At 27.4% G+C, this 23,353-nt stretch overlaps 1 protein-coding gene across 1 annotated transcript in view; it reads right to left on the bottom strand.

Annotated features, from left to right (window-relative positions):
- Positions 1-18,114, bottom strand: part of LOC130668370 (T-box transcription factor TBX20-like) — a 42,390-nt gene extending 24,276 nt beyond the window's left edge. Inside the window, exons 1-2 of the mRNA XM_057470629.1 lie at positions 17,596-18,114; positions 5,438-5,891 (exon numbers count right to left, since the gene is read on the bottom strand). Of these exons, the coding sequence (XP_057326612.1) occupies positions 5,438-5,891; positions 17,596-17,773 (632 nt within the window). The 5' untranslated portion in view covers positions 17,774-18,114. The remainder of the gene's footprint in view (positions 1-5,437; positions 5,892-17,595) is intronic.
- Positions 18,115-23,353: the final 5,239 nt, after the last annotated feature.

Below are 23,353 nucleotides of genomic sequence, written 5' to 3'. Positions count from 1 at the left end.
TTATTTTTTTTAAATAAGAATACAAATTGTACAGTAAACTTTGTACGAGTGAATTAAATGGCGTGTGGAATGTTTTGGAAAATATTTTTTTTTTCATAGGAATTTTATGAAAGTAAATAATTTTTAACTGAATTTTGATTTATGATGATGAGAGCAAGTGGGAAAAAATAAATTTTGTGCTTCGATGGAAAATTTTGAAAATTCGGAGCAATGACTTTATTATTGTGAGAATTAAAAAATATACTGAGGGAGGAAAAAATTAGACATTTGAAAAAAAGGTCCTGAAGTTAGCAGACTCTTAATAATTTTCTGATTTTTTTCAACGAGTCCATCAGAAAAAAAGAAAAAAACTAAAAATATGCACATGTAGAAAATTAAAAAAGCTATAGGTGCAATTTTTTGAAATTTTTTTTTTTTATGATTTATCGTTTTTAAAAAAATTCAAAAATTATAAGACGTCGGCTAACTTCAGTATCGTAAAAAAATACGATACTGAAGTTAGCCGACGTCTTATAATTTTTGTTTTTTTTTTATAATGATAAATAATAATAATAAAAATTTTTGAAAAAATTGCACCTATAGTTTATTAAATTTTCTACATGTGCATTTTTTTAGATTTATGTTTTTTTTTATAATTAATAAATTAAAAAAAAATTTGGAAATTTTTAATTGTCTGCTAATTTCTGGATCATAAAAAAATGTGATTTGATTTATTTTTAATTTTGAAAAAAAATTTTATTTAGAAAATCTTGAGATCAAATGATTAATTTTTTATCATTTTACGAAAATAAATTTTTGGTTTATTAAAATTTTGTAAAATTATAATTTAGATTGATAATTAATTTTATCAGTTTAAATTTACGTCCAACTGTTTCTATAAATTGAAAATATATTCAATGACATGAAAAAAAACTCATGCATATTTTTTTTGTTATATTAAAAAAAAAAAAAAAATTAGCATAATATAAATTGCCGTTAAAGTAATTCTATTGTATTTAAAAACTCGACGAGTGAGTCACTTTTCATTTCCCCATCATATGCCGTATTATGTTCATACAATAGGTATCTAAAAATAATTTACAGAAACACAATGAAAGCCACAATTAACAAACTAAAATCAATAGTAAAGTGAAGAAGTAAAATGAAAAATATGAAAAGGGTCTAATATTGATTAAAACCATCTAAAGTATATTAAATTAACTATACATCAGTCTCAACACCGTCTGTTAATATTCTCGAACTACAGAACACTCTTAACTTTTATTTAACACAACTTCTTAACGTTATTTATTCACCAGGTCAATAAACCGGCTAAAACTTTTCTGTTATTAACTGATGCGCATCTATAATTATAAAACACGAAACAACTCATTAGTCTTTAAAACATAATTATTTTTTTTAATAATTGTGGCTCCAATATTTCAAACTTTGTAAGGTGTGGGGGGGGGGGGGGGGGGTACAAAAAATGAATAGAAAAATTTTCAGCTGCCATTAAAAAAAAAATTTGCATTTTTTGCGGCAAAATTGGATACCTTCTAAAAAAGGCGGCAAAAAAACTTTTGAAAATTAAATAAATTTGATCAAATTAAATTTTCTTATAAGAATTTACGTAAAGGAAAATTACATTTCCCGTAATTATGAGATGCAAGATTAAAAATAAAATCAAAATAATGTTCAATTAGATTTACAAAAATGATTTCGAAAATTTTTTTTAATAAAATTTTGATGATCTTTAAGTTAGCAGACAGTTAACAATTTTCGGATTTTATAATACTGAAGTTAGCCGACGTCTAATAATTTTTTGATTATTTTTTTAATGATAAATTATAAAAAAAAAAATATCTGAAAAAATTGCACCTGTAGTTTTTTTACTTTTCTACATGTGCATATTTTTAGTTTTCTTTTTTTTTTCAATTAAAGTGTCGAAAATAAAATTCAAAAATTTTCAATTGTCTGCTAACTTCAGGATCATCGGATTTTTTTTCAACAATTTAATTTAAAAAAAAAAAAAAAAAAAACTGAAAATATGCACATGTAAAAAATTTAAAAAACTATAAGTGCAATTAAAATTATTAGACGTCGGCTAATTTCAGTATCAGAATTTTAGGGGTATCCCGTTTTGTCCCTTCCTCCCCTATATATACCCAGCTAATTTGTCACCATAAATTAGCTAAAATCCGACATTAGAAAATCTATTACAACTAATTTAAATCGTCATTATCCCTAAAATATCCGTCATCAAGCCTCGGAAACCGAGCGACAGTTTATTCGCATCCCCTTTATCCCTCTAAGTTAAATCGCTCTCAAGAGACAGCGTTATAGACCAAGTAAGGTTAACTGTAGGTCAAATGAGATACAATCGTGACAGATTTAAGTAAGAATATTACATTAACTACATGTGTAAATTGTAATAAAATTAGTATTGAGTAAGAGTAATACCAGAAGCAGATACATCTAGACTCATCATTAGTGTTAACACATTTTTACTGACTGTCCTTTCACTTCTTCTTTAATATCTTTGTCCAGCTAATGACTCCCAAGTCTCGCCAGGTGTCGCTTTAATTATAATCTTAGATTCTATATCTATATATTATATAAAAATATATAGAGAAAAAAAGTAAGACTAGCGGGTTGCACGATTTTGTTACTGTCTTTTATTGCTTTCTAGGTGCCTGCATACTTCATGACTACTGTATATACCCTATTACTTCGCTTTCATATATATCTATACATATATATTGTATATAGCTTGATGAAGGGTTCGCGTGACGAACTTGTACACTCTGCTGCATCCTGTCTCGTCTGACCTGCTCGTCCGCACCTACTCACTTTTCTATCTCTCTTTCATTTATGTTTTTATCTTTTGATTAATTTTAGTATATATATATATATATATATGAATGTATATTTAATTTAATGTTTTTATTTATTTTTTTTTAATTACGTTTGTTTATGAGCTCGAAATGGAACACTTATAAAATCATTGCCGATATTTTTTTAAAAATGAAAGTTAAATATTAGGGGTTCGAAAGCTTAAAAATACTTGAGAATTCAAATCAATTAGTAATATTCGATTTCGAAAAAAATAAATTTCAAAATATATTTAATTATTTTCGTTGTTTCAGGTGTTTCATAAATTTATTATCAACTGTAACATCAAAACTTAAACGCGATTTTTATGTTGAAAAATTTTAAATATATATATATATATATATATATATATAAGATATGAAAATATGATGACTTTATTGAGTGGAGCCATTTCTTGTGCATACGTCAGAACATTATTAATCACCTTAATGACTCAGTGTAATCAAAATGGACGCGACGAATGTTTTTTTAAAAGTTGATTTATTTTTTTTTTTTAGTCCTGATCAAATAATGATGTTATTAAAAGAAAACACGCGAGTTAATTTAATCAAGATGTATCAAAATTTTTTTATTTATTATTATTATTATTATTAATTACCTGTATACTTTTTATAAATTAAAATAAAAGTAAAGACAGTTGAGTTAAATTTATGGATCGCCGATAGGCATTGAAAGATTTGTCGAGGACGTATATTTGTTTTTTGTCTTTAATGTTGAGGTAAAAGACATTTGTGGTCATTTGATGGTTTGATATATATTTAACCCTTTTAATGGTAGTATTTTTTATTTTTTAAAGATGAATAATATATATATATATATGTATGGATAGCGGATGGATGGACGATTTGTATGTATATGTGATCATGTAAAACACATGTAATGTTAAACACGAATATCTCATAATTCCGGCGTGGTCACGCATATCCCAAGACCAGCGGAAAGGCATGCAGCTGCGACGACCCTGGTGTACTTTATTAGCATAACCTATAAAATTGGACACCGTTTTGCTCAGCGAGCTTTACGATCGCGCAACGCGTAAATTATTAGAAAAAAAATTTTTTATAGGGTGAGGTGGGGGTACTTAAGAAAATACTCAGTTTTCGAGGACTCAAATACGCTAATTATTTTTTTTTAATGATATTCGAAGTAAATAGAAAAAATTTTCATTTTTGCGGACAAAATGGGGTAGTTCCAAAAAAAGGTGAAAAAAAATTTGATTAAATTAAATTTTTTTGTAAGTAATTGAAGAAAGAAAAAAAATTTTTTAATAGTTTTTTTTATAAAACGAAAGTCATTATTTTTTGACTGACACTCGATTTTTGAAAAAGTTTAACTAAAGAAATTTCAAATTAATGCTCAATTATATTTACGAAAGTGATTTTTGAATTTTTAAAAAATACTTTATAAAAGTTTGGGGTACTTCGTTTTGCCCCCCCCCCCCTCCCCAATTATTATTACTCTTATTTTTGACTTCTTTTGATTCTCGGAAAAATAATTAAGATCTAATTAGATCAATGTTCATATTAATATAGATCTTGTTATAGATCTAGTCAGATTTATGTAGATCTCGGATCTAAGAATTTTTGAATTTTTTTTTGTAATTCCCCGAAATCTTTCAATTTCAAAATTTTGAATTTTAAATTTGATAATTTTTTTCAGCTTTGATCTGTATGGATCTGCATAAATTCAAATTTTTTCCCGGGTTTAATTAGACACGAGAAATCTGTTCTGTTGTTTTTTTTTTTACTTTTGTTTATTTTTTTAGTTATGTAAAAAAAAAATAAATCATTAATTATTCGATAAAGAGCAATTAATTTTAACGCTAGACATTTTCATTGATTAATTACTTTTTTGTTATCAAACCTCCTTAATCATTGCCTTGATTGAGTTGTTTGTAAAACTTATCACTTATCAGAGCTAAATGATAAATGGGATTGATGAAAATAAATTTGTGTAAAGTAATAGTTAAGCATTAAAGAAACTGTTACAAAAATTTTTGAAACTTTTTTTAAATGGCCACTTACGTAATGATCTTTTGATAAATTTAACTTTGAAAAGATCAACTCACAAAATGTTTTAAAAACTTTTCTCTTCTTTTCAGACAATTTCGTTTGCAGTTTTGGAAAAATATAAAAAATTTCAAATAAAAATAAATTATGTTCGTATCAAATAAATTTATAAATACCAAAATTTTTTTCCTTCGCTCAAAAAATTTATACGCCACAATATAATAATTTATAGAAGTCGAAAATTTCAAACTCAAAATGTATCAAAATCCCACTTCCCAAAATTTTAACATCCGTTTATTTTTCCAAAATCATCACTTCTGATATTTTGAAAATGTATTCAACAAATATATATACATATATACAATCCCTATGCCTTTATACGAAAAAAAATTTTCCATCTCTGACGTTGGGAGCCAACATAAAAATTCTAAAAGCCTAATATTTTTTGCCAAAAAAAATTTTTTTTTTTTTTGAAACTCCAGTCATCTCTTTTTCTACTATCCATTAACAAAATATGTAATAAACATAATTATCTAAATAATATATTATTTTCTCACCTGCCGGTTTTTGTGATGATCATCTCAGTTCCAAGTTCATTGAACTTATCCCAGAGTTCTTTGGTCTCAAGATGACACTCGACATTTTTAAGTTCCTCTGAATTGCAACTAGTCCGTCGGTGTTGTGCATTTTTACTACTTTTGCTATTGTTATTATTCCTATTCTTATTACTACTATTATTATTATTATTATTATTATTATTACTATTTTTATTATATTTCCTCTCATTCACGTCATCAATACTCAAAGGACTATCATCAATACTACTGCATTCCTCAACATCCACATCTATTTCCTCATCATCTTCACAATTAATTGATTTTTCAGTACCAACACTATCCACTTCTCCGACTCCTTCATCGACTTCATCATCATCTTCATCATCTAGAAGTCCATCTCCAGTTACCAGTGTCGCCGTTGCCACGATATTAACCGGCGAGGATCTTAACACTCCTGCAATTAAATAAAATATTCATATTTACTACTGACACTTGAGGATTATATAAAAAAAAAAAAAAATATATAAATAACACAATTTTATTCATATATTATATATACATATACATAAAAAATTTATTAATTATAGAGTTTAAAAATGAAGTAATTAAATATAAACTGTCAGTAGTCTCATATATTTAGATACGTAATACAGTAATAATTAATGAAAATATATATGTATATTTGTATATATATCTAATTATGTATAGTTATACCCTGGAGTGAATAAAGTATACGCGAGAAAAGTGAGAACACGTTTTCAATTTACATGCTTTACATTTTACTATTATTATTATAATAGTATTAATAAATAATATGTTGGCTTACTATTTATTTCAATTAACGTCTAGTGAATTTTAAAAATATTTGTATTTATTAAATATTATTTATATTTAATAATATACCGGGTTCAAATTAAGTACATGGTGTTAATTAGTGAGCGGATGTGTTAACATATTTTAAATATTATGTAAACTAATCTCTTCATTTTTTATGTGACTTATTTTTTTTTTCTTAATTTATTAATTGGGTGTGGCGCATCTCTGATAAAAGTTATTTCGTAACACGAATGAAAAATCTTGTTAATTTTTTTTTACATAAATCGGATGTAATAATTTGACTTTTAATGAGGCTGCAATTCAAATTTATAATAAATTATTATATTTAAATAGGGGCGGGGAAACATGAGTGTAAGGATAAAATGTCCAGTGACTGGGTCATATTAATTCTAGGTATCAATATGACCCAGTTGGAAGACAAATCTAAATATGGGGCAAAATGGGCTTACTCCAAGTTTATGTAGCCTCTGTACAATTAAAAAAAAATTCTAAGGGTTTATTTTGTCTTTCAAATTTTAATGACACAAAATTTTATAAAATAAAAAAAAAGAATAGAGGAAATAACAAAACGAATTTCAAAATTTTTAATACTTAGATTATTAAAAAAAAAAATCGACTTCAATTCTAATAAATTCTAATAATATTTCATTTTATTACCAATTTTATATAAAATACACGGAAAAAAATGGTGCTCCAAATTTTAATAGTTTGTAGTTTATTTTTGACTTAAAATTAGTATATTCGATACTAATGTCAAATCAGGGTCATTATATACATTACAAAATGGCTATTATTTATATTAATATTTGATACACATAGAAGAGCAAAATTTGTAATTTCGTATATTAAAATTAATATGAAAAAGAATCGATAAATTGGTATCTACAGTTATTACTATTCAAATAAATATAGAAAAATTTAAAAAATAAGGAACCGAAAAATTAGTAAACGTACATATTAATATATAAAGATCTAGTATACTAATTTTTCATTTTATTACTTACCACTTATTCAATATATGTATATAATAAATTAATTTATAATAACGAATAAATAACATTTTATGTTAATTATTAGTCAATGGGATAGAATTCATAAAATAAGAGTTAAAAATTTTCGGTATCTTTATGAGCAAAAAATCAGTATCTAGTATACTAATTTTTCATTTTATTATTTACCACTTATTCGATTTATGTATATTGTAAATTAATTTATAATGATGAATAAATGATATTTTAAGCTAATAATTGATCAGTGATATCGAATTTATAAAATAAAAGTTAGTAACTTTTGCAATTTTTGGCTGGAAAAATTAGTATCTAAGATAGCAATTCTTAATTTGACCAATCTTTACTTTTTAATTGATTTATGCCATAAATTAATTAATTTTCACTAATAAGTCACGTATTATACCTAAAAGTAATAAAATTTTATTACTTTTTGAAATAATTGATAGTAGTTTTTAGGAATCTACAAAAATTAGTAAACTACTTTGCATTAAGTACAAAATAGTACTAATTATTGATAACAGATTCCACTTTTTACTATTATTCATTAATTTTTAATATTCTGTTTTTTCCGTGAATTTTTTTAACTCATTCGTAAATTTTTTTTTCAACTTTTTTTAATATTGCACTTGTATATAATAATTATGTTTTAATTTCTCCAATAAAAGAATCATTTTCTCATAAAATAAAGTAAAATAATTAATTAGTATTAATAAAATTTCACGTGCAATAAATATACATTAAATTATAATTAATTTAAAAAACTTGCACTTTTAATTTATATAAAACCGCTCATCCAATCTTTTTACTTTTCTTTATGATTATTATTATTATTATTATTATTATATTAAATATTCTCTTCGAAAAATGAAAACAGGTTTTAGCGCTATTATTAATTGACAACGACAACTGTCTACCGTCTTCATAATAACATAAAACGAACTTGTAGTTTGCCCGAGTGTCGTGTTACCAATCCAACATTAACAATTTATATTATTTATGACATTATTTATAATCAATGTGTGTCCGTTAACGAACAATGAAATTTCTAAAATACGCGAAAAATATTAATATACTACTGTGTTTAAACGTTAACAGACATAGTAGTATTTATATTCATTTTATACAAACCGATCATTTAGTTACTAATAGTTACGATGCACAAAATACTATTGTATGAATAAAAGTTATCGTAATGATGGTATCTATTGAAACCTTTCACGCAAATTAACTATTATTAAAATTCTTACTTAACGTCACAAAATGTCATGCTTGTGGTGATCATTATTAGAATCATGTCTACACTAAAAAAAAATTAACTGTTGTAAAAACAACATTTTCTTAAGTAGTGAGTCAATAAAAATTATTATATTATTAATTTCATATTTAAAATGAAATAAAAAAATGTCTTGACAGAAGAAAATCAAAATTCATTTACAGTTCTCCAGAAAAAAAAAAAATATTAGCATACCTCGAGTTGAGACGAGATTTCTCCGATTAAAAAAACGATTTTAAATAAAATTTTCAAATTTTTGGGCTAAAAAGACTGACAAGAAAATTTTTTGTTTTCAACCATTGATGCCAAAAAAAAGTCTTCTGCCAAAAAATCTCCACTTTCTGTGTTTAGTCGACTACCCGTTATTAGCCTCCCCGTAATATACCTCTTTTCCTCAATCGACAGTTACTGAGTCCAAACAGCCCCCAATTCACCACTTTTTTGAGTTTCGTTATGAACAGGTTTATAACGGGTAGTCGAGAACCGAACCAAACGCACGTCAGTGGGGAGACTGAAATCCCAAGAAAAATTTCCCCTACGTCCCCTAGGCCATTTTTTTGACGAATAGTCGATTGTATATCACTTACTAAATTAAAATCCGAATTTCTTACGTTACAAAATTATATCTGCAGGAAAAATAAATTATTGTAATACAAAGCCATTTGTATATCTTTTGTAGCAACCTGAATTACTACTTTAGCTATTTATTTAAACACCATATGCTATATAATTGCTGCCATTTCTATATTACTTCATCCTAACCTAACTAACCTCGAAATACCTAAGAGTATCGCGCCAGCCAGAACATTGTATGGTGCCGGTTACAAGAATTTTTTTCCCGAGTTCAAATATTGAATTTGGACTTGAACAATAAGTCTGGACGATATAACTATATCTCCTTAATCTGCCATTTTATTATTGGTTAGATTTGATCATAAAAGAACGATTTATAAGATATAATTAGATCTGTCCAGATTTGGTCAGGCCCGAATTCAAAATTTGACCAGATCGGACCATATCTTAGTACTAGTTAGTAGTCACTTATCATTCCTATTATTTAACATTACGCATTTTGTATAGAAAAACATACATACTAAAACTATTTTAAAAAATTTTGACCATGATGGCCGTCTAAATTTTGACAATTTGATAGTTAATTTTTAAAGTATACTTTGTATACATAGTACATTAAATTATATTTTTTGAGTAATTGGTGTAGGAAGAAACTTAAGTGGTTCAAATGAATAAATACATTTCTTATACAATAATTATAGTGCTTTTAGTTATATATTTATATATGCCAAATATCCATACATTGTAACATGTAAACTACTTATTAAAAACCGTTTCAAAGAAATAATTATTTTTGTATATTTATGTACTTCCTGTATACTTATTCGCGTCAGATAGCTTTAGTTACGATTGTAAGCCGATTAAAAATATAAAACTGCATCAAAAAGCTGTTCAAATTCACCTTAAAAAATATTTTTACTAAAAACGGGACATTTTTTGCAATAATGGCCTCGATAACTTTTCATGGGTCACCTAAAATATGACAAAAAATATATTCCACTCAACTCAAAATTCTATAAAAAAAAATCCAACCATAATTTAAAAAATTTCATTTCCAATCTTTATACTTCCAAAAATTTTCTTAATAAAATCAAAATTTTCTTCCCAAAAATAGATTATTTTGGTAATTCTTTACTTGATAAATTTCTCATATAATTGAAGGAACAATACCTCAAAATTTTGCCAATTTTTATTCAAAAATATGAATATATTCAAATAAAATTTAACTAATAGTCATTCAAATAAGCACTCAAGGCTAAAAAATATCGTATATATAAATATATGTCTCATTAAAAGTGTCCGAAATAATGTTATTACGATAGTAAGTCATAGCAATTGCACATTATCAACAAATATATTTTTATAAATGTGTAAGTTAAAAACGTTAATAAACGTAGTAAGTGTAAGTGAGTTAAATCATTAATAAGCATGTATACATATATGTATATGTATGTATAGTATGGGTCACATAAGCCCCCACACGTTGACGTGAAATATGCAAACTATTTACCTATCTCGCGCAAAACCCACTACTGAGGATTTACGTCGGGCAATTAATTCGGCCACCGGCGTTTCGAGTTCTCCACGCAGAAATAATCACTGATTTACGATCATTTATTTTGGATAAATAACTTTATGTTATAAAACACTAACACTAGTTTTTTTTTATTTATTCATACCATTAATATTTTTTTTATTTTTTTTTCATGCAATTATTGTTATTTATTCCGATTACTTTATATATATATTTTATATATACATATAAATTACCGTGACATTTTTTATCATCGCGATTATCAGGTGTCAAGTAATCCTCGTTAAATAACCAAAAATACTAGGACATTTGCATAATTTCACGGGTAATTTTAAAACTGATAATCCGTTTACAAAATAAATAAATAATATGACTAATTTATATATCGATAAAATATATAAATATCAGTAAATTTCTGACTGTTTGTAATTAAGACAAAGTTATTGGTGAGAAAGTTGTAAGTAAGGTATGAAAAGTTTGAATGCTATGGAATTATTTATTATTGTGTGTTTTTAAATTTGTAGATATGGATATTGATGGACTTGTGCACTTGTTTGTATGTTTGTATGTATATGTATTGATGTGTGTTATGTTTGTGCATATATGAAAATTATGAGGAAAATGTGTACATAAATTATGTATACGTGGAGTATAGTAATTGCTTTGACTGCTTATTAAAAAGCATTTAAAAATATCAGCACTTTTGAATGTATGGACAAGATAATGATATACTGGATAATTATTGCTGAAGACATAGTTTTTAATAATTCTTAGAAAAAAAATTAACTTGCGTTTGTAGTTCAAATAAATTTAATTAGTTTACTTACTATCAATTTAAATTATTATTTTCATTTATTTCGGAGCGGGAAACGAACAAATTTTAAATTTGAAAAATAAATTTTTTGGTTTATCAAATTTGTATTCAATTTGGCGAATTAATATTAAAATTCAAAATGTATGTAACAAATTGTCATTCCGTAAAAAAAACAAATTGTGCCAAAAACTCTTTTTAGTCAAATTCCAAATTGGAAATTATTTAGGGCTAAGTTGAACTTTTGAAATTTTGATACCAAAAGCTATTATTTTGATAACCTGGTCTAGGAATTCGAACTCTTATGTATACTATCTACGAGCTCATTTACCAAAAGCTCGTTTACGCAAAAATTGAAATTAAAAAATTTTTGATATCGTGATTTTTTTTTTTTAATGATTTGAATCTTTCCAAAATTCGTATACGAATCAAAATATTCAACGACAAAAAATTATTTTTAATTATTCATTTTCCAAAGTTATAATAAATAATACTGAAGTTATCCGAGGTCATATAATTTTTGAATTTTTTCAAAAACGATAAATCATGAAAAAAAAAATATTTAAAAAAATGCACCTATAGCTTTTTTAATTTTCTACATGTGCATATTTTTATTTACTTTCTGTTCTGCAATTGATTTGTTGAAAAAAAAATCCGAAAATTGTCTATAGTCTGCTTATTACACGATCATTATAATGGAGTTTAATTCAAAATTACAAATTGTCTCAATTTTTGAAGGCAGTCTTCTAGTTGATGTTTCAAGCGGCCGAGTCAATAACTTTTACTACATGAGTTCATGACATTTGTGATAAATATATATCATTTTAGATGATTTACATCTACAAATTATTCAGTTTCCGAGCTGTTTTTAGAAACGGAAATTTAATATATTTTTGTCTAATTTTTTTTGTCGTTATTAAAAACTGCACTTTCTATAATTTGACATGTTCCTAAAAATATATATACCTTTCAAAGATGCTGAGGAAAGTCAAGTAAGTGATAAAATAAAATAAAGTGTCGATAATTGGTACCCTGTCAAGAATTGAGGCTTGTACTTTATTCATTTGAGAATATTCTACATATGTTACATGTCATACATATGTTATATTTTTTAAATGAATTCGTTATACTTAAGAAAATGCATCACGACAGAACTCGTGTAAAAATTACAAATTTTTTTTCTTTTACATTCAGGAGCGCGGTATTTTTTTAATGCAGTAGTGGATCTATTAGCCGCAAGTTTGTTTTTTTAAATTCTGAAAATTCTTATTAATGTCAATTTTAACAGCAATTTGAAATCCTAAAAATTTCCATTAATCAAATTTTTATTTTTAATTCAAAACATTTCGGCGGCGGATTCAAAAAATTATTAGTGAACTTTTCTTACCATAATTTTAACAAGAATTGATATGAATTTTTTTTAAAGACCTTCAGGTCATTGTCTATTTTCAGACATCAGTATTTTATTATTTTGAAATTTTTATCGCTGATTAAAAAAGTGTTCATCCATTTTTTTTTCTTCATTTCAAATTTTCTAATCCCCTTTAACTCTTTAGTAAAAAGAGACCCAGTACCCGATCAGGAAACTAGTACCCGAATACTCATATATTTGTATATCTATATTTACTAAATTTTACTAAATATAGTCACAAATATATGAAGTGATCGGGTATTAGTTCCCTGATCGGGTACGAGGTCTCTACTTCACTTCCTTTTATTAATTTCTTAAGATGATCATTAAAATATAAGAATTAGCATCAAATTGTCCAAAGATTCGTCCATTTTCCAGTCATACATTTACTTATTTCCCAGTGAAGAAATTTACTACTGAAAAATCGGACCATAACATTAATTGTATAAAAATACCGCGCCGCGGTCTAAAAAAGAAGTAAACTCCATAATTTATGAATAACTACAAGAAAAAATGTATGATAATTAATCCATATTTAATCTACTGTATAATTACAGATCGTTAACTCGTGCGCAGTAAAAAGTAAAAAATAAATAAATAAAAAAATAAAAATAATATTTATTGATCTACATGATCGTATAAAGAATAATAATAAATGTAGTAAAACGTTAATACAAAGAGTGTTGTGTGTTGCTGGAAATTTTCTTAGTTGATGGTATGCCCGCATAAATATATATTTATGTGCAATTTACAAGAAACTTGCTTCACACCCGACACAGCGAATTATGCACAAAGATCACTCGACGTTCAAATCATTTCATATATTTTTTTTTTTAGTTTTTACTGTCTCTTTTTCTCGCCCGCGACTCTTCACCGCGGATTTTTTATTTTCTTTTATAGCTTTTTACACTCTTTATATATTTTTAAAGAAATACATGAAGTAGAAAGACATGATGTTTTCATCGACGGAGCCGCGTGTTGTTAAGTATAATGATTATTTTAATCGGAGGTTGCTTACTTCAAGGCTCTTTTCTTATTTTTATTTCTCTTTCTCTTAAATTTTTTGTTAAATTTAAAAAAAAAATGGAGTTTTTTTTTCTTTTTTGATGAGATATATCTCATCGCAGGAAGCATGAAGAGTGATAATTGCTGCTCGAGAAATACTCACATATATATATACAAGTGAATAAACCAGCTGCATCTGTTTCACTTACGTGCTTGCAATAGTTTTGCCGGAGAAGTTGAGTGTAGGTCGATCTGATGTCGATACGATGGGGCTCGTGTGTAAGAAATAAAAGTTGCTGCGATAATCACACAAGATCTCAGGGACGACTAAGAAAAATTACTATTTCAAGTGTATTTTCACATTTATATATTTAAATATATATTATTATACTTTAAAATATGTAGATTAAAAAATTTTATTACTTTTTTTCGTGATCAGTCTTTGCGATTTTTTTTTTTTAATAAAAAAAATTTATTATCTTAAATTTTACTTCGCACCTAATTAATGACTTTTTTAAATTTATTGAACAATTAAATTTTTTTTATATTTATGACTTTTTTTATTTCACGCGGGTTATTGATTGAATTTAAATAAATATATTCATTGAAATGGGTTTCAATTTACCTCAATTTTTTTATGTTTTATGTGATGGCAAAAAAAATTTCTTATGCTTAATTTTATTTACTCGTAAAATTGGTGATTTTGTTAAATTTTTAATTAACTACTAATTTTTTTAGGGAACACGAGGCAAGAGAAAATTTTAGAGGAAAAAAAGTTTTTTTACTTGAAATTTTTCAATTACGATTTTTAAAAAAATGAGCTATTTAAGAAAAAAAAAATTTACTCGAAATTTTTAGTGACCGCATCGCACAAGATCATAAATTACTTCATACTCTTGGACCCCATAAATCAACGCCTTGGAATAAGAAAAAAAAATTTTTTTTTCACGCTGTCTCACTTTACCCCAAGTTCTTCTTAATTAAAATTTTCCTTTAGCAAAATTGACTTAAAATTTTTCTACTCATTACTCAATAAATCCTACACCGATACCATATAAAAAAAATTTCAGACCTACATGGGCAATTATATATATTTCTACTTGTAAAAAATATTGTTCAGCTGCGGAATTTCCTTCAATAATTGACCCGACAGGATTAAAAAATTAAATACAAAACTGCAATCGTCCAGTAAAAAAAATTTAGAATCTAAAAAGTTCTACTGTTTCCTGAACCAGTTTTCCAGCTGCGAATTTTTCAATTAAAAAAAAAAACTAGTAAAAAAAAGAGAAAATTTCAAAAAAACCCGAAAAAAATTTTTTGCATTTTACAAAACAAAAATTAACTCTGCTCTCAAAACTAAAAAATTTCCTAGATCTGGTAACAATACAATGCAATGAATAAATATATAATATATATAAAAAAAAAAAGTTATTACCACGAGAAATATTAGACTAAAATAATAAAATTTGATAAAAATAATTATGCCTAATTTCGAGCAGATAATTTTATAATTTTATCAATAAATTAGGCAATGACAGACAGTTTAAATAAATCGGTAGATAATTTGAATATTTTTCTGCCACGTAATTGGAGCTTTCGAAGCCCACACTTTTGTGTAAACTCTCATTAAAATAATTTATCTTGATCTAGATTTTTCTGTCGTAATCGAGCTACAGATTTTTTAATTTTTAATTTCATAAAATCTTTAACGCAAATGATACTTTTATTTTTTAACATTAAACAATAAACTCATTGTAACAAAAAAAAATTTACATATATATATAATAGTGTTACAGTTATTATTTTAATTTAAATCATAATCATGTAAGGGCTCGTGTGAAAGATGCATCAAAGTACAACACATATATTTTTAATTTTACCTCATGTGTACCAAATGTATTTCCCATTGCGTGTATAATGCAATTGTACATATACATCTATATACATATATATGTACAAATAATCTTGCGTGCATTTTGAGGAACGCATTTATACACACGCCAATGCTATTAATATCACACATGCATTTGAGATATCAAGAAGTGCGAACAGCTTTGGTTTCGCAATTAAAAAAATATAAAAATTACTAATCAATAATTTAAATAAAATATTTTAAATTAAATATCAATAGTAATAATTATATATAAAAAGGTGTTGACATTTTTTAGTCGTTTTTTAAAATTATATATTACATTGACTAGTATATACATATCGCAGCCAGTAAATTTATCAATACTAATTGAAAAATTAAATATCATAGTTCATAAATTCAGTGGTTAGTTTATTAGACGTATCTCTGATTGGGTAATTTTGTAACTGACTATTTAGTAATAAAGTTTATAATTAAGTGTAATGCTATATATGTATAAATGGCTTGTGGTTCTATCTAGTTTAGTGTTGAGTTTAATATCTGAGTAACTTTCACCGACGGTAAGATGACACTTGTTAATTAATTTTTTGAATTTACTTTACTTTATTAATTATTATTGTAATTTTTTTTTAGATCTGAAGTCATTGATTTTTTTAGTGGGTGCAAAAAAATATTTATGTATTTATTGGCAGAAATTTTTTTTTAATTTTGGAGTAAAGAAAAATTTAATGAGTAATTATTTGAGTATCATAGAAAAAAATTTTTTGACTCAAAGTAAATTTTCTTGATTCAGGAAATTTTTCTTGAAAACTTCAATTTTTTTGGATAAAGCAGAAATCTCTTCTGGGCAAGACAAATTTTCTTGGCTCAAGAAAATTTTCAGTTCTCGAAAATGTTTGTCTTCAAAAATATTTTCTTGGCTCAAGAAATTTTTTTTTCTGAGAAAAGAAAATTCTTGACTGAAAATATTCTTGATTCAAGAGAATTTTTTTGAAACCTTAATTTTCCCGGACAAATAAAAATTTCCTCTGACCGAGAAAAATTTTCTTGGCTCAAGAAAATCTTGATTCGGTTCCCGAAAACGTTTTCCAAAATATTTTCTTAACTCGAGCGAACTTTTTTTCTGTAGAATAATTAAAATAAAATAACCAGATGGTAAAAAAAAATAATTCAAGTGATTTATTAAAACTAATTCAATCCACGTGGACTGGCAGTGCATTAATCAAGTTAATTAACTATCCAGTAATTTATTAAATCCTTGTCAATTATAAAACTGATACTGACCAGTCGATGCACTTATCGTTAAAATTTAAAACTACCCATATTTAAATTAGGGTGGTCCATATTCTTGAGTAGTCGAGTGTTATGCTGGATTTAAAAAAGCTTCGACCCGAGTTTATATTGAGTTAACTAAAAAATAAAGACGATACACAATGCAGAGCACGAGTATAGTGTGTAGTGTTATGTAGAAATATGATCTGGCTTGAGGCTAAGTTTGCTTCCCTCTTAACATCACGAGGTTTATGACCACCCAGAATCCTGTCACCACCGGCAAAAACCCTACAAAAATTAGTCCACCGAAATTTTTTTCTCCAATTTATCTTACATTTAAAAACTCTTTTTTTTTTTTATTAAAAATAATTAATCAGACTAGAAATTTTTTGCTCCAAAATAAAAAAATTTATTCCATCGTAATTTATTTGTCCAGTAGATTTATTTACGTAATTTTTAAAAAAATTGAGTTCGAAATATTTTTGTAGATCAGCGTAGAAAAAAATCGTGATCCGTCGGCAGAGTAAAATTAATGGACTATGATTAAAAAAAAATAACTTACGGTGATGAAGAGGAGGTGAAGCATCGAATTTGCTGGTACACTCTACATTGGTGTTACTAGTATCACCAATACCCTGGAGTCCCTGCAGGTGGTAATGTCCAAAGGACGGACCCCTGGGCGCCATGATGGCCGCGATACTGAAGTCCGTCGCTTTTCCCCTCTCGCCCTTTGCTAACATCCCTAATTCGTAATCGCGATCACTTTTAATTCAAAAACCAACCCTCTGAATCCAATATCTATATAAAAATATAAATATATATAATATATATCAAAGTCTATCACTTCACTCACTCTAACTAAAAACACTAGTTTAAAATAAAATGATAAATAAATAAATGAGTAATCAATAAAAAATAATAAGTAGTTCGATAAATGATTGGCAATAATATATTAATGATAAATATTAAAACGGGGGTACGTTACTCATACGGAGTATAAACGAAATATGAAAATATTCTGTCTATTAAAGCGACACAACACCATAACGCGTCTGCGCTTCCCGAGTTCTCGAACACCACTGATCTCCTACTCCTCCTCCCACAATCTCACGCCCCACCACTGACGCATATAACACACGACATCAACACCAGAGTGTATACTTGTGACAGTAGTTACAGACAGTATTACACCGGCCACTACCACCACCACCACCACTAACTACTTCCACTACTACTACTACTACTACTACTACTACTACTACTCCTCTACATGACCGTATCTACTAATTGAAGTAGTAGTGGTAAGAATACATTTAACTTTTTATACTGAGTATAGTATAGTATTTTCAAGGATCATGCGCGCGCACATATATATATATGAACTACAGGCTGTCTTTTACTGGGTTTTACTACTCAACTACAGACTTAGTGGGCGCGGCAATAATATTTCTACACATGTGTGTACGTGTGTGTGTGGGGAGAAGGGGTGGGGGGTTAAGGTTGAAATGGTGTAAGAGTATGAGAGGTAGTAGTGGTAGTAAAGGTAGTTCTTGATGGTAATTTAGTAGAACATCGTCCCTCGGGTCTGAAATCTTGAATAAGTACAGAAGTGGGCGCGGTTTGACAGTCACTAAACCACGCCTACGAGAATATTGTTTTGGGTTTTCATCGTATCGAGAGACAAGCGAAAAGGTGAGTATATGAGGTGGATTTTAAGAGTGTGGAGGAGTAAAGCGCAGTGGAGTGTGGAGAGTCGAGATGTCCGGATTGGTGGTGTGAGGGTGTTGTGGGGTAAGTGGGATAAGGGTCAGAGCGGAGTAAGAGAGAAATGAAATGAGCAGATGAAATGGTGGTGAGGTGTATAGAGGAGAGAATTGCAACACGTACGACAACATCCGTACTTTTGCTTGGTTCTGCCGAGCGACCGCCGAAAGAGATCGATTGAGTAAATTTAACGTTGATGGCTACAAGTTTTTACAAAAGACCTTAGATTTATATTTTTTTTTAGCTTTATCATTATTTATATATGACTTATTATTATGATTTTTTATTTTTTTTAAATTATTCGACGATTATTTTATTTTAATTTTAATATTTATTAAGTTACTTTAAATAATATTTGTAAAAATTCATTTGGTATTTTTTTTGGATTCAATATTTGTAAAAAAAAATTTATTTTTAATATTTAAAACAGTGATTTTAATTAATTTATACACAAAAAAATTTTTTTATATTTTTAATATTAGCCAGTAATTTTAAATAACTTTTTATTAAAAATATTTACACCAAAAAAAATAATTTCTTGGCATGAAAAAAATTTTATGCCTGAATTGAGAACGTAAATTTTCTTGGGGCGGGAAAAAATTTTCTTGAGTCAAGAAAAAATCGCTTGGGGCAAAAAAAAATTTCTGGCGCCAAGAAATTTTTTTTTTCATTTCATAGCGCAAAGTATTTCTTACACCATAAGAAATATTTTTTTTCTGGAATAAATAATAATTATTTTATTAATCGAATTATCCATAAATTTGATCTTAAAGTCGCAATAAAAAAAAAAAATTATATTTTATTTTTTATATTCTTATAAATAATTCTCATTCCCTAATAAAAGCGTAATATAAAATTATTTATTTTTATTTTATTTAAACGTTCCTTAAAAGCCTATATTTTCAGTCGATATCCCCCGAGTATATATATCCGGTCTCTCTAATGTTTCCATATAATAACCAATAAATAACAACGGCCTCAGGATACAAAGGCCACTTTTGATAGCAATAATAATAATAATAATATAAAACGCTTCAAGCAATAAGAAGCATACATATAAAGTATTCAAGTATAGGGTAAAAATCGTATAGAGATGATCCGATTCATCAGCATATCAGCACAGATCGACTACACTGTTCTCTAAACTTGAAATAGTGAAATATCACTAATTCATAGTGTATATTCACTATTTGCCATAGCTAAAAGTCGACCACTTGGAATTATTAGTGCACATACACTCATTTACCCAGTGATTTTAAAAAGTAATGTTTTGAATCCACTGCACTGAAAAAAAAAATTTGTTACCGTAACAAAAGTCAAGATCACGCAGCTATTTGTTAAGATAACGAATTCATCTTGGTCATCGCAACGAAGTGATATTTGTTGTGGCAAGTAAAGTGAAGTTGCCGTTGTAACAAAGGACATGTGTTGAGCAAAATATTATTTATTGGTTCACAATTGTTATCTGGAAAATAACTGTCTGTCTAAATTGAGCTAAGTATTACGTTTACAACTATGACCCATACTGACTATCAGCCTTAGCAATGTATTAGATAAAAAAAATTCCATGCGTATTCGAAAAGTTTTCCTCAACACATATTATTTGTTAAAACACCAACTTCACTTTACTTACCACAACAAATGTCACTTCGTTGCGTTAACCAAGATAGTTTTGTTATCATAACACATAGCTGTAATCTTGACTTTTGTTATGGTAGCAAATTTTTTTTTTTAGTGTGTAAAAAGTAAAATTTTCACTATTTATACATAAAATTCACTTTTTTTTTCAGTAAATCAGTTGATCACTGGGAAACCAGAGAAAATTTAACAATTTCAAGTTTAGAGAGTGTAAAAAATTAGAGGAGTAAATCCGGAGTAAATTTGGAGCGGATGACAGTTTTTTTTATTTAATCCCCTCGAAGTGAAATTCACTCCGAAGGGGGGTTCAATTTAATGTTAAAACTCCGAATCGGAGTGAATGCAGATTAAAATAAAATCCAAATCACTCCGAAATCACTTCTCTGAAAAAATCAACTCCCAATAGGGTGTATACACTGTCAAAAATTTCTAGACTCGGTTTAGTGTAAATGATTCGGTGTGAAAATTACAACGAATGTCGTGTTAAATTTAGGCGGTGTGAATTAAAAATTTTTACACAAAAAAAAGGATTTCTTGAAGCGAAAAATTTTCACTCGCACTAAGAGAAAAAACTGGTTCTCTGAACCATGAAAAACATAGTTCAATGAAGCCTCTACTATTACCCTCAGTTCAGATAACTAATATATAGTTGTAAAATGTACGATGATATCATAGTTGATTTAACTGTGTTATAGTTCAATGAACAATGACAATAACGAACGTAACTAAGTAAAAAATGGTATTCTTACTACAAAAAAATAATGATATTATAATTGTACAATTGCTGAAACGTTTGTGATTCTGCTGAAGTATAAGTTCTGAGAACTAATATTAAATAGTTACCACAACAAAACAAATGCTTAGTTAAAACTATTACTCTAGTTACCACAACCATGCACTTTTCTCTCAGTGCGCCCCAAGAAAAAACTTTTTGGGGCGAGAAAAATCTTTGTCTTTATTTCGTAATGAAAAACTTTTCTCGCCCCAAGAAATCGTTCTTTTCTGTATACACCGTCAAGCTTATAAATATGTAATTTATGATCATTTTTGCGTTAAGAAAAATAATAATAAAAAATTGAAATGTTCAAAATACTATTTAATATCTAAATAAAATTAATATAGTTATTGATTAAGTAGTAAAAATCTTCGATGATCATTTAATGCTCATTAATCAAAATTACAATGAGTAACACGAAATGGTGTAAAAAAAATAGATTACACCGTGTTATGATTACACCATAGATAATTTATACTGATAATTTTTTACACCATTATTTCACACTACACGTCTGTGTAAAGTTTTCGTCGGCCATTTTCACCAAAATTTTTTACAGAGTATTTATTCTCTTAAAATGAATCAGTGAAAAATCCTGCAAACCAGTGAATATTCACTGCGAATCAGTCCCAAGTATATCACTGATTAAATTAGTGATATACTTAGAGCTATTGGGGCATTGAATATTCACTGATTCGAGTACTTTTCACTGATTCATTTTAAAGAAGTACTCCGTAAGTCAAGTGAATTTTTTTAAAACTCCGGAATTCCGAGTGGGAATGAATTCAAATTGAAATAAAATCCATAATCACTCCGCATTCCCTTCCAATTTTCTGCAGTACCAAAGAGTAATCTACCAAATAAACCCTAGTCTCAATAGCCGACAAAGTAAAAAGTTAAATAAGAAAAGTTAAACGTGTCAATGAAGTTTAAAACCGAGTGGATATAGAGTAGAGTGAAAAGTTGTTATAGACATATTTAAAAAGACCCCCTTGGGTGCGCCTACGGAGGTCTCAAAGTGGCTTGTTACTTGATTTACGACGTGTGTTTAGCCATTTAGACTTCACAGCTTCAGTTTCACTATTCCCTCCCCTCTCCTTCTTCACGAGGATCTAAACCTCATCCCAGTTATACCTCACTCCCTTTCTCCATTTATTATACTAGCTAATTTTTAGGGGACCAACTATCTCGAAATCATGCTAACGTTTAAACCGTGTCTATGTCTGTTGTCTTTTGTCCGTTCATTTCTGTATTATATCTACAGTACTTTAAAGGGACTATTTTACACGCTGGGTGCATCTAGGTAACGAGAATAAAAGGTACAATGTTGAATAAAATATGAAAGTTTGAGGTTGCCCGCAGTTTTGAGGTTCACTTTTGGTCTAAACTACTAGTAGACTACAGACAACTTTCTGGACCTTATTGCTCTGGTGTAGATTTTTTCTTTTATTTTTTTTTTGGTCTTTATGGTTTGCGCTCTTTTCCTCTTATAGACAGCATTAGTATCGTGGTTTCACTGTTATATATCATCTTACACTCCACGAGTCAGGTCAAACCGAAAAGTCATTTTATGATGGAAAGTTTTTAGGGGAAAAAGAGAATAAGCTGTCGACGTTAACCACCAACAGGAATACAAACCTTTGTGTGATGTACCACACAAACCTACTACCCTTATTGGATAATTTTTTCAGTCACGGCCATATATTTTTACTTTACTTTACTTTCTTTTTTTCTATTCATCAGCTACTGGAATTTTCGAACGTCAGTTAATGGACCGAAATTTCTTGAAGACTATTTAGAACCTAAAGGATAGGAAATTATTTTTTCAAGTTATGGTTTAATGTTATTTCAGTTCAGTGAGTATGGAAAATTATTGATGAATTTTCATCAATTTAATTAGTAGTGATCTGAAAATTTTTACTAGTAATTTAATTATCGAGGGCTGACTAATTGAGAAATTTTGATTATTTATGAAGGCTGGGTAAAATATATAAGGGTTGTTGTCATATTGGTTGTAAAATAAATATGACAAATTTTTAATTGACATCTGAAATTTTTTTTCATTTTCGATGAAATCTTAAAATAATTATTTTTTTAATTTAGAAAAATATGTAACAGTGATGGCGAATCACAAGTACACAGA

This window comes from Microplitis mediator, chromosome 5 (assembly GCF_029852145.1).
Source record: "Microplitis mediator isolate UGA2020A chromosome 5, iyMicMedi2.1, whole genome shotgun sequence".
NCBI lineage: Eukaryota > Metazoa > Arthropoda > Insecta > Hymenoptera > Braconidae > Microplitis > Microplitis mediator.
The sequence above is the reverse complement of the archived record's forward strand: the minus strand, read 5'-3'. Positions and strand labels throughout refer to the sequence as shown.